The 12,716-nt window shown below is 41.7% G+C and overlaps 1 protein-coding gene across 3 annotated transcripts in view; it reads left to right on the top strand.

Moving 5' to 3' along the window:
- Positions 1-12,716, top strand: part of LRRC7 (leucine rich repeat containing 7) — a 572,907-nt gene that overhangs the window by 427,778 nt on the left and 132,413 nt on the right. For all 3 annotated transcript variants that reach the window (XM_056814946.1, XM_056814945.1, XM_056814947.1), the window contains exon 11: positions 523-595. In XM_056814946.1, coding sequence (XP_056670924.1) covers positions 523-595 — 73 coding nt within the window. The remainder of the gene's footprint in view (positions 1-522; positions 596-12,716) is intronic.

Genomic DNA, 12,716 nt, shown 5'->3' with positions numbered 1-12,716 from the left:
TCCAGAAAGGGAGCTCAGACTCTTTCGGAGCTCCCCTTCCATGCCTTTGACCCAGGACTCCCGGGAAATGCCGTGCATTCTCCAATCGTAGAACGTCCAGCCTGCTTGCCATAGGCTCTCCTCCCCTCTGCCTCCTAGAGTGCTCCGTTGCCTTCAGGGCTTCTCGTAGAAGCCTTCCTTGACCCATTCCATGCTTGGTCTTCTCTCATTCCTCAGACTTTGATGTAGTTATTTATTTGGGAAAAGATCTTCCATCCATGGTAGATTGATTGGATGCTCATTGAGGGCAGTTTTCCATTTTCTTTCTATTCTTAGCACAATGCCTTGTATATAATAGGTGCCTAATGCTTGCTCAGTTGAACCTGATGTTAGACCAGGCATAAAATGGGATTCTCTGGGTGGGTTTCTTTAGGCAGCTTGTAGCCTATGTGCTCACAACGAGGGCCTCCTTTTGTTTTTAAAGCAAAGCTTCATGTTCCAGATCTGCTCTTCTGTACTAACAACCTCCTTCTCTTTTTTTAGGATTGTTGAAAAAACTAACTACTCTTAAAGTAGATGACAATCAACTGACCGTGTTACCCAATGCAATTGGAAAGTAAGTACAGAGGTGGCAAATACATTTGTATCTCAACAACTACAAATGAAAATATTTTTCAAGAAAAATGTTGATTGAAATTTTCAAAAAAAAATTAATGAACTTGGAAATTATTTTAATTTTAATTCTTTGAGGCATTCTTGTAATACCTTAACTTAATCATTTGGTGACTATCTATTTTGTATGAGCAACATGGATGTTTGGTATAGAACTTATATTTACTCTTGCCAGACTTTTGAAGATTCTGGCAGTCTGATACTTCTAACCAAGGAATGTTTCAAAGTTAAAATCTAATTTTTGCTGGCATACCCTGTTTTAATAAAGCTTTGCAGCCTATATATCTGTGTTGGCGAACCTATGGCACACGTGCCAGAGGGGACTGCTCCCTTTCCCCAATCCATGCTCACCTGAGAACATGTCATTCAGCACCTGTCCCTCTACACAGCAGCCCAATGAGACCACTTCCTCCCTCCCCTATCTGGGATAAGGGTACAGCTCACATGCATACAAGGGTCACCATTTGGGCATTTAGTCTCTAAAAGATTCACCATCACTGCTATATATGAATATTTACTGATAGACTTGGTATTGTACTTTAAGAGAAAAGTGGCATTTCCTGCAATTAATTTGACTCTTTGATAAATTAAGAATAAGTTCATTTGTTTCAGCTAAAATTTCCAGTTTCTTGTAAAAATAATTGAACATGGATGCACACAATTATCAGAAAGAGATAAAGATGTATTTATTTGAAAACTATGCCTGAGTCCATAAAGGCAAAGTCCTATTCTCACATCTTGTTCCAGAGAAAATAAGTGATGGGGAAAAGGCAGAAATTCTCAGCTTTTGCTTTCTCTTGTCTTGAAACTGATTCAGCACAAAGATGGCTAATGGGGAGCTGAGCCCCAAAAGAGGATCTAGCTCCCCCTGGGGGATTGAAGGCTTCTGGGCCAAATGATCTTCTTCCATAGCAACTGAAAAACAGGCAGATGGAGATGAATGCAGCAGCATCATCAGGGACATGACAAGGTGCAGGACTCAGAGCTCAATAGAAACCAGGGCACGAGGATCCCTGAGAACTTATTGACTTAGGAATCGACATAACAACATTATCCATATTCTGTTGCATTTGTATTTGTTTGGGCCAAATGCATCAAGATGGAAGTGGATAAAGGCGAACATATATTCTTGGGTATAAAAATTCAACTTCCCAAGCAACGTATCACAGGGTAAAGTCAGCCTGAAGACACAGTTGGAGAGTCCTGGGCTTGGAATCAGGCAGCCTCCTCTCCATCTTCCTGAGCTCAAATCCAGCCCCAGACACTTACTAGGGCAAATCCCCTAACCCTGCTCGCCCTCAGTTCCTCATCTGGAAAATGGGCTGGAAAAGGAAATGGCAAATCTTTGGCAAGAAAACCCCAAATGGGGTCCTGAAGAGTCAGACCCAACTGAGAGGAGAGGCTAGTCTAGCTAGAAAATCTGGAGGCTGCCATGGAGAGAGAGCACAGCCTAAACCATAGCATGATGGAGCCATTGCTTAGCCGAGCTCCTCAGCTGTGTCCGAAAGAGACAGAGAGTCAAGGGAAAAGTAGGTCGTGATCCCATTGATCTGGGACCGGGAAAGATAGATCGGAAGTTTTATACTCAGTTCTTAGTGCCAGCTTTTTAGAAAACTTAATAAGCCAAAGAGTGCCCAGAAGGAACAAGACAAGACTGATGCAACTCCTTCTGTAGGAAGAACAATTGAAGCAAAAGCAGGGATGCTTAATATGGGAAAGAAATGGCTTCAGTAAACATAATGGGCAGCTAGGGGGTGCACTGGACAGAGCATTGAGCCTGGAGTCAGGAGTTCGAATCCAGGCTCAGACTAGATCTGGGACCAGAATCGGCCTCAGTTTTCACAACCATAAAAATGAATTTAGGAAAAGCAAGACTTTTTACAAGAACTACTTTCCACAGTTGTCATGAGAATCAATGAGGTGATCATGTAAAGAACCTGACTGTGCTGGGCTCACAGAAGTCACTTAATAAATAATTGACCCCCTTCCCTTCTTGAGAATTTTAAAGGCAGTCGCTGCTGTGAAACTAGTCTTGCTTTGAGGGCAGAACTAGGAGGAGTGGACAGTTGCGAGAGGCACTTCTTGATCCAATTTCAGGAAAAGGTTTCTAACAATCAGAGGTAAAGAAGGCTTCCTTGATGGGTAGGGGTCTCCCTGAAGGTCTTTGAATAAAGGCTTGATGGTGTTCTCTGCTGATGTGTTATAGAGCTTTTTTTGGAGGAAGGAAGGGAGGAAGGAAGGAAGGAAGGAAGGAAGGAAGGAAGGAAGGAAGGAAGGAAGGAAGGAAGGAAGGAAGGAAGGAAGGAAGGAAGGAAGGAAGGAAGGAAGGAAGGAAGGAAGGAAGGAAGGAAGGAAGGACACAAGTACTTACTAAATGCCTACTATGTACCAGGCACTGCACTAAACACTTTAAACCTGGTGGGGAAAATGCTATGATTATCTTCATTTTACACTTGAAGAAACTAAGGCCAAGGTTAAGTGACTTGTCCAGGGCCACTCAGCTAATATCTTAGAGCCTATGTGAACTCCAGGTCTAGTGCTCTGTGCACAGTGGATCCCCCAAAACCACAAGTTACTTAAACTCTCCATGTCTCAAGACAGTTAACTAAGTAAGACTGAATGAGTTTGAGATAGCCACCATGGAACTCCCTCTACTGATAAATCATGCCTGGACCCCCTTCCTCCAGAAAGGATCCTGTGATAGGCAGGATCAGGCCAGGCAAAGGGAAGGCAGGAGGGCATATGAGACACCTCTAATGGGATTTTACCGTACCAGAAAATGTCTGAGTTGAGCAGAAAGAGAGGGCTTATGGGAAAGAGTTGAGTGATGAGATGAACAAAGTAAATGGAGACTCAATTGTAGGGGGGCTTGAAGTGGGGCTTTATCCTGTTGGCGATGAAGATGGAGACTAGTAATGGCTTTTTGAGCAATGTGCTCAAAGTATCATATTTATGGTCATCCTCCAAGACAGAAATAACTTCTCTTACACAGACCTTTTCCCCATAGAAATGGTAATCATGATGGAATTTTCATTGGAACACCAATTGTGGTAATAATACATTATAGCCAAGGGCTCAGGAAAAGGCTAGTTCTCTCTCTCTCTCTCTCTCTCTCTCTCTCTCTCTCTCTCTCTCTCTCTCTCTCTCTCTCTCTCTCTCTCTCTCTCTCCCCCTCTCTCTCTCTCCCCCTCTCTCTCTCCCTCTCTCTCTCCCTTTCTCCCTCTCTCTCTGTCTCTCTATCTCTGTCTCTGTGTGTCTCTCTCCCTCTCTCTCTCTCTCTCTCTCTCTGTATCTATCTCTATCTCTAGAGTTACTAATAACATCCTAATTTCCATATCTAATAATTTGTTTTGTTTTTTTAATCAGTCTTTGTCCTCCCTCCACTTTTTTTAACACTGTCGGCTATCTCTCCTTCTGGGAAACTTTCTTCCCTTGATTCGGTTGATCCTGGTCTTTGTTAGTTCTCTTCTTATTTGTCTAATCTCAGTCTCTTTTATGGGATCTTGAGCTTCCTGACACTCACTAAGTATAGATATCCACTGAGGATCTGTCTTAGATCCTTTTGTCCTTTTATATGCCTTCTCACTTGGTGATCTCCCCAGCTGCTATGGGTTCTTTTATTAAAATGATGTCCAAGCCTATATACAACATCTCTCTCCTGAAGTCTAATCTTAGTTTGCCAACTGCTTTTGAGAGATCTGGGTCTATTGTACACATCTCAAACTCAACATACACCTAAACAAACTTGCCATTTCTGTCAGTCACCATCTTCCAGTCACCCAGATTTGTACCCTTGGAATTGATATTTCTCTCATCCTTCCTTATACACCAAATCAAATCAGGTACTGAGCCTTCTTTACCAGAACTCTACAATGCCTTTCAAGTAAGTCCTTCCCTTTACATTCCTGCAGCCCCAAATCCAGTTCAGATCCTTATTGTTTCTCAGTTGTATGACTACAACATGCTTCTTCTGAGTCTTCCTTCCCCATCTCTTCCCCAATCCATTTTCCATTTTCCATCCATTTCTCAAATAGACTTTCCTAAAACACACCATCCCAGTAGTCACCTATTTTCAAAGGCTTCCTATTGCCTTTGGGATATAAATAAAAAATCTTTAGCCTGGCATTGAAGGCCCTCCATCAGCCAGGGCCCATCTACCTTTGCCATCTATTAACAGCTTAATTCTAAGGCTAGAGATGAAATTGAATACATATTTTGTTAAATAGCACATGAGCTCATTGAGAAAAGCATTTAGAAATGGTGAGTGGTGTTATGTACTAACTGTATCATGCTACAACAGTGCCCTCCACAACTAAGTCCACTAAAACTTCACAAAATTCTCATCAGCTAAAAATAGTTATTTCCATTTTTACTCAGACTGGTCCCATTTTTATACTGATGATCACTTACTCTACTCCCCACAACTGGAAGGGATTCCCTGGGTTTTATATTAAATAATTTGTTATGTTGGTTATTGCTTGTTTCTCAGACTTAATTAGTGCCCAAGAGACATGTAGCCACTGAAAATCAAAAGTGTGCTCCATCATGGCAGTCAACTCATATGTTCACAAAGTATTTTTGAGTAACTAATGAAGATAGCTAAGTTGATGGTGCCAACAGCCCTTGAAGCACAGTATTTTTGGTAGGATACATAATCTGTGGTATAAATAGAGCAAGAGTAGCTAAGCAGAAGATCTTCCCTTTCTTGTATCAAGCTCAGAATTGAACTGGACCCATGTCATATCAAGATGTGTTGGGGCAGCTAGGTGGCTCAGTGGAATGAGAGCCAGGACCAGAGATGGGACATCCTGGATTCAAATCTGATCTCAGATGCTTCCCAGCTATGTGACCCTGGACAAGTCACTTAACCCTCAATGCCTAGCCCTTATTGCTCTGTTGCCCCACAACCAGAAGGTAAAGCTAAAAAAAAATGTTCCTATGGAAAGTGAAAAATTCATCCAGTTATATAGATGTTTCAACTACTTGAAGGCAGCCATATAATTTTGTTAATATTCCTGCTATAGAGTTTTAATTGTAAGAAATGTTCATATGACAGAAAATTCCTTTGCCTCTATTGACATGCTTGGCACTGTGTAGACAAGATATCTTTATGAGTGACAATTTTTTTTTACTTTTCAATGAGTTGTTCTGGAGTAATCCTCTAAGGCTGGCTGTGCATAATATTTTTCTTTAAAAGCTGTCTCCCAATGCCTGAGAGAACATAAGCTTTACAATAGGACTTTCATGTTTTCTGAAGGGTAGTCGTGCCAAACCCCCCCTGTAGAAAAAAAGGAGACTTAAAATAGGTAAACATTTTAGAACTAATATGTAAAAGGCCCTGATTTAAATTTTCCTTGTCTAAATGGTTTCTGGAAATTGCTATTATTTAAATCCCCAAATCACTGACTTAGAAATGGAGGGTAGACAAAAAGTCATTGGATCCAACCTGCACTATTGAGTCTCTTCTCTACCAGAAACCCAGACATGGTCGTCTCTTGTTTTCTCGATTGTGGGAGAACCAACAGCCTCCCAGAGCAGCCTTTCCACCCAGGAAAAGCTCTAGTTGTCAGGAAACGCTCCCTTCACCAAAGCCAAAATCTACCTGTTGATCCAGAACTCCCAATAACTGAAGCCAGCTATTCTCTTGCCTTTACATTTTCTCTTCTCTGAGTTACGTCTCTTCGGCTCCTTCGAACGCGCTCGTGGGCTGATCTTGAAGCAGGCTACCAGCTCTGGATGGGCTCCCTGAGAGCAGTGGGGCTCCCAGATCAAGCGCCCAGATGTGGCTTCACTCCGACCACAAGAGAGCTGTTGCCTTTGTGCAGACGTCCCAGATAGGGGAAAGGTAGCTAGCGTGGTGAATGGTAGTTACATTCCGGAGGCTCTCAGAAGGCTAGAATGTTGGGCTCCATCTCATAAGATGAAAAAAGTAAGACAAACTGGGGTTCAAAAAGCACTTTTAGTAGTAAGTGCAAGCCAGGTGAAATGAATCATTCCGGTGAAACAGGCGGGGAGTTGAAGTGAATGGCATGCTTATCCCTTTGGTTAGGTGCTGGGAACCATCAGGCTACGATGCCTTGACAGAGTCACACGTGGTAGCTAAGGAGGCCACAGAGACGCCCTTGGCAAGATGTGAGTGCTCACTCAGTCCCCCTTACACGACCTCTCTCGTCAATATCCCTTACCTATGAAATTGACATGATTACTATCCCCTAGTCTCAAAAGGAATAAGGAACCCCTGGCATCGCGAGTGAGGCTGGACCTCGCCCATGGCAGTTAGGGAGGGAGCCAGAAGAGCTAGTATGATCGTGTCTGTAGATTTCTATGATACGGTGGAAACAACCCTGGATTTGGACTTAGAAAACGTGCTTTGGAATCCTGCCTCCATCCTCTGGGTAGCCTGAGGATATTCACTTCCTCCTCTTTGGACCTCACAGGAAAAGTGAGGAGGCTGGACAAGTTGGTCTCCAATTCTCTCCATCTTTATATCCTGTTTAGTTTTTACACCCCTTCATAACCTGCTCCAACATACCTTTCCAGTCATAGTACACATTCCTCTCTTTTGTTCGACAAAAACCCTGCGTTGGCCTGCTTGATACTTCTCACACAGAATGTGCCACTGTTCTAGCTTCTAGCAATGTGCCTTTTCCCAAATGGTTTGTCCCCTATCTTGGAGAGGAATTCCATCCTTGATTTCTTTTCCTTGAATCCTTGGCTTTCTCCAAAGCTCAGATCTAGGGATACTTCCGATGGGAAACCTGTCCTGATCTCCCACAAAGATAGTTGGTTTTATTTCGCGCTTATTTGTCAGCATAATTGTTGTTTCCTGCAATAGACTACAGTCTCCATGAAGGTAAGGACATTTTTAAGTTTTCATCTTTGTCTCTGGCACCTGCTAGTCCTCCCTGAATACCCCATACAGCCCACCTAGCAGAATGCTAAGGCAGCAGTGTTTGGTTACATGAGCAAAGGGAGAGGGAAGAGAATTGAAATATTGCAAACTTGGGTGACTGGAAGGATGAGGGTGTCCTTGACTAAACTGGGGGAGCTAAGGAGGGAGGTGCATTTGAAAGGAAGATAATGATTTTAGTTTTTGCATTTGAGAAGCTGTGGAAAATTCCATTTGAAATGTCCAATAGACAATTGAAGACATGAGCCAGGGAGCCCTGGAGAGATGATGCAGATTCCAGAGTCATCTATATTGAGATGATAATTAAGCCCTGGGGAGCAGAGGAGGTCACCAAGTGAGAAAATAAGGAGAATCAAAAAGGAACCAGGAGAGAGCCTGACAGTATATACTTGCTATCTTTAGTTTCTGGCCTGTGCCTTCATAAAACCAAGAACACTTTCTCTTTCTTGTGTTCTTTTTATTCCCAGGCATCTCACCCGCTCCTTCCCCTCCCTGTCCCATAGAAGGCATCACCAAACAAAAAAATATGTCTATGTAAATTATGCCTTTCATTTCTTTCTCGAGAGGTAGAAATTCATCAATTATTCTTCAGATATTATTTCGGTAGCTGTACATAATGTCCTTAGTTCGATGCGTCTTTCTAAATTCTTTCTAGGAAGTACCTTTTCCCAACAAGGAATCACTAAACATGTAGTCATCATGTGGAAAATTGGTAAGAAACGGCCAAACCTGAAAGAAAAATAAGGATTCTTTGAGGCAGAGATGAGGAGGAAGAGTGTATCCTAGACTTAGAAAGCATCTTGTGTAAATATACATAGGTAGTGAATGGAATAATGCATGCAGGGAACAGCCAGGACATGCAGAGGGAGTGTGATGCCACAAATGGTTGGAAAGAGAAGTTGGAACCGCATTTAGGGGGACCAGAAATGCTAGTCATTTGTTCCTGCTCGCTGTTCTGATCCAAGTCCTCCAAATAAATCAACTCACCACATCCTTAACTCTTTTCCTTCTTCCTCCTCTTTGCCCCACTCTTCCATCTTGCCATGTTCCCTCTCTCCTTACTATTGCCCATAGAATTTCCCTTCCTGTCCTGCCCACTGTCATCACAGCACAAAAACTGGTCTTCACTTTTCCACCACTTACATCCATCCAACCCCTCTTTCAACGTCTCACTTTAGTGCCTCCGTTCAGCGAAGGCCCTCCAAATCCTCCATCTGTCCTCTTGCCTTCTGACGAGCTCATGTAGCATTCATTGGATCTTGCAGGCCAACAGTAAAAGATTTCTTTAGCTCATACACAAACATGAACATTGATGCTAATAGATTGTGTACATCATAGAACCATACAAAATAAATAAAAATGAAGGAGAGTGAGGAGCGGAGAACGACCTAGAGCGCACATGTGGGCGATTTCAGCATCACTGAAAAAATGGTAGCTTCATCTTCATCTCCACGTTCTGTGTTTTTATTTTTTAGACCATGGTGGCTTTATGCTATCACTTTAAGCACAATAGACACTTAGGGCAAAGTTCAGTCATCACATTACGTTGTCGCCAGCTCCACATTCCAGGGAAAGTAATACAAAATGCAAAATGTCAACTTTATTCGTTTCTTCACCTGAGAGCCACATCAGGGACGTGATTGGGCCCAATTCATGAAGAACGTTTATCACTCAGGTGGAACTTGAGTATCACGAGTGAATAAGTGATCACCAGAGGCAGGACACAGTCACACTCCTTAGGATTCATGACATGTTTTCAGAACACATATGGACAGGGGCCAAATGACCTTTTATATATTTCCACAGACCTGAATTTCCCCCCATACTATGGCATATGTATACATTGCTAACTGTTCTCTTTAATCACGTCAGAGGTAGTGGTGGGCATGATTTGTAACCAGCCTTCCTAGGTGGTCCTTGCATCCACAGCATCCTTCTCTGGCGTGTCATCTTGGCCTGGAGGTTCACCCTGAATTCTTGGAGATTGTACCATAAGGCCACAAATTCTTCCAGGTTCTCCACAGAGATAACCCAGCAACAAGGCAACCCAATGTTGAGAGCATACGATTTCCAGAAGGAAAGAGTGTCCCAAAGTCTTTGGAAATATCTCAGGCTTGATTATTACTCAATGAGCACAATCAAGAAAATGTCAATCACCCTCAGCCTAAACACCAACTTCTCTTCTCTTGAAACCTCTGTAAGAATAGAGTGCAGACGTGTCCTATGAAGGGAACAAGTAGGTTTTTACTAGGAGATTCGATAGCAGTCCTCATCTTTATAGTCACACAGTTGAAAGATGGTGAGACCACTAGACCCCTCATTGCTTGTTCTTAATTATAAGATACCATTTGACAGAGTAGAGCAAAATTCTACATCATTGATTCCCCAATAAGATATCTTTATGGATATATTAAAATTATACAAGATTCTATAAAAGAAGCAATACTTGATAATAACTTAGAAAATATTCTGGCTCCTTCAAGTGAGTTATGAAAAGGGAAGATAAATGCTCATGCAAAATGGTTGCCAGTGCATAGAGATTTTCCAGTCTAGAGCAGATGGATTCCATATAGATGCTAAGGTCTTCCAGACACTCCTGATGGTAGATGACATTGTTTTTTATTGCATCAAAGCCTGGAACACTGTAAAATCTCCTAAATGAAATCCATAATCATCAAAAAGCATTCATCCTAAATAGCTTTGCAAAGAAAAAAGTGGATAAAGAATGTCTATTGTACAGGTCATGATTAGGAGTTGTACAGATGGACAATAGAATTGATCCCTAAGTTCCAATACTTTGGAAAAACCCACTTTGGAATTTGGGGCAGCTGATTGATTTTCATGAAGAATTCTGGATTTCTTGGCTTCATTTTTGAAGCATTTTCCCTAACTCCATAAACAGTTGCCTTTAGTCACAAAGTGTTTCCTCCCAAGCCGAAACTATCTCAATTCAAGTCATTTCATTCCATTCACTGATAAGGTGTCTGAGGTCCACTAGGCACTTGACAGTCTATAGAGGTGAGACCCCTGTAACGGTAAGCATAAAACAAGGTAAAATGTCAAAGAAGAGCCAAACATGGTGCCATGAAAAATGGGAAGATGAAGAAGCAATTTTCCCCTGGGGCAGAGAAAATTCACAGAGTAGCCATTTGATTGGGCCCTTAAAGACTAACCTTGTTCCAAGCAAGCAAAGGCATGGACATGGAAAATGGAAGAAGGAGACCAGCCCATCTGGGCTGGAATCTAGAGTTCTGAAAGCAGAGAAGGACAAGACAAGAGTAGAGATGGAGATGGCAGAAAGAATATCTTATGGAGGTTCAAGTGCTTAAATCATATTTATTCAGACATGGAGGGCCCCTGGTGGTCTTCATGTGGTCAGAAGATGCAATTATGGTAGTGCATGAGGAAGTTTACTTAAGCAGACACATGGAAGATGCAGAAATACCATTTTGAAGGCTGCTAACTTGCTGGCCCCACTTCGATGGCAGTTTCAACAAATTGTCAAATATTTAAATAATACTTGAACTAGTAAAATCTCAAATGGTCATTTCCTCCTCTTATAGGTGAGGAAAGAAAGGCCATATGATTTAGCAGATAGAGTGCAGACCTCCATGCCTAAAAGATCCAAGTTCAGATTCTGACTCGAACACCAACTGTCTCTAGGCAATTCACTAAGACCTTAAATGACAGAAGTTTAATTACAAGAACTTAATGTCTTTTTCTGTTATAAATTGAGTTTCAATCCTAAGTGATTAGTTTTATATTTGAGATCACCCTAATCAACAACTTAGTAGTATTTACTATGTGTCTTCACAAGACATAGACACTAAGCTAATGTTTTTAATGTCACAGAATTCAAATTTAAAAGATATTATTTGGGCACTTATTCTGTGCCAAGAATTACAATGTGTACTTCATTATGAGGATAAGACTTACAAATATGATTAAAGAAAATTAAATCAGATTAATGAAATTCCCAGTCATTTCCAAATCCTGAAGCCTGAACCTTGGGCATCCTCCTCATTTTCCTCATTCCCTGTGCCTCCAAAATCTGGATTCTGCTCTGGAAATCTGGGCTCTGATAGATGAGCTTTCAACTGATTTTGCCCAGAACCAACCCACCATATCAACTCCCTGCTATCTTCAAATCAGGCTACCCAATGAGGTTCTATTCTCCCTCCTTTATTTATTTTCTTCTCCCGTTGGAATGTAAAGTCCTTCAAGGCAGAGATTGTCTTTCTTGTATTCTCTACTGAACGTGGCACAGAGCCCAGCACATATTAAGCTCTTAATTAAATGTTAGCAGAAGGAATAATTGATTGATTGTCCTGAAATGAAAGGAAAAGCCATCATAGATGATGACATTATGGCTGTTGTCATTGTTAACATTATTCCTTGGCCCTAGAAAGTAAGGTCACATTGTAGTCTTTTAAATTTATTTCTATTTATATCATTGGTTATATGTGTATTATTTATATTCATTTAACTTAATTGATTATTTATATTTTGTATAATTTATTTAATTCACTCTGAGTGAAAGAAACTTTAAAATGAAAAGAAATGAATCTATTTCCCTTCCCCAGTTCATAATCTACAAAATGTCTCTCCAAATGAATGACTAAGTGGCAACCCCAGCAGCTTACTAAAGAGGAGAGTAAAGGAAACCCATCCCCTACAAAGCAGAAGGCTATTCTTTGTTGCTGGTTGGAGTCAGGAGTGGGATGCTGTGAATTTGAATCTGCATCCAGATTGGGGTGGGACTGGTAACCAAAGATACCAGCTCTCCCTTTTTGTGTAGGAAAAAAATCCCATCTCTGATACTCTTCAGATTCCTCCTTCTGGAAGAGGCTATTCCTGGATCCTCCTACATCAGATTCCTTCCCTCTGAAATTGATTGCCTCGCATTTATCCATCTCATAAGCACACAGTTGTTTGCATGTGGGCTCCTCCATTGAAATGTGGCTGCCTTGAGGACACAAGCCACAAAGATTTTTGCCTGTCTTTGTGTTCCTGGAGTCTGAGGACATGAATGTGCCCATTGCTTGACCCAGAGTGAGTGCTTCATAAATGCTTATTGACTTGGCTGGTATGATCGAAAGGCTCCCTTCTCTTTAGCACCTCTGGGATGGTGATCCCATGGGAGCCCGTGTCTTAT

The sequence above is a fragment of the Monodelphis domestica genome, chromosome 2 (assembly GCF_027887165.1).
Source record: "Monodelphis domestica isolate mMonDom1 chromosome 2, mMonDom1.pri, whole genome shotgun sequence".
NCBI lineage: Eukaryota > Metazoa > Chordata > Mammalia > Didelphimorphia > Didelphidae > Monodelphis > Monodelphis domestica.
Note: the sequence above shows the minus strand (reverse complement) of the source record. Positions and strands in the feature narration are given on the sequence as shown.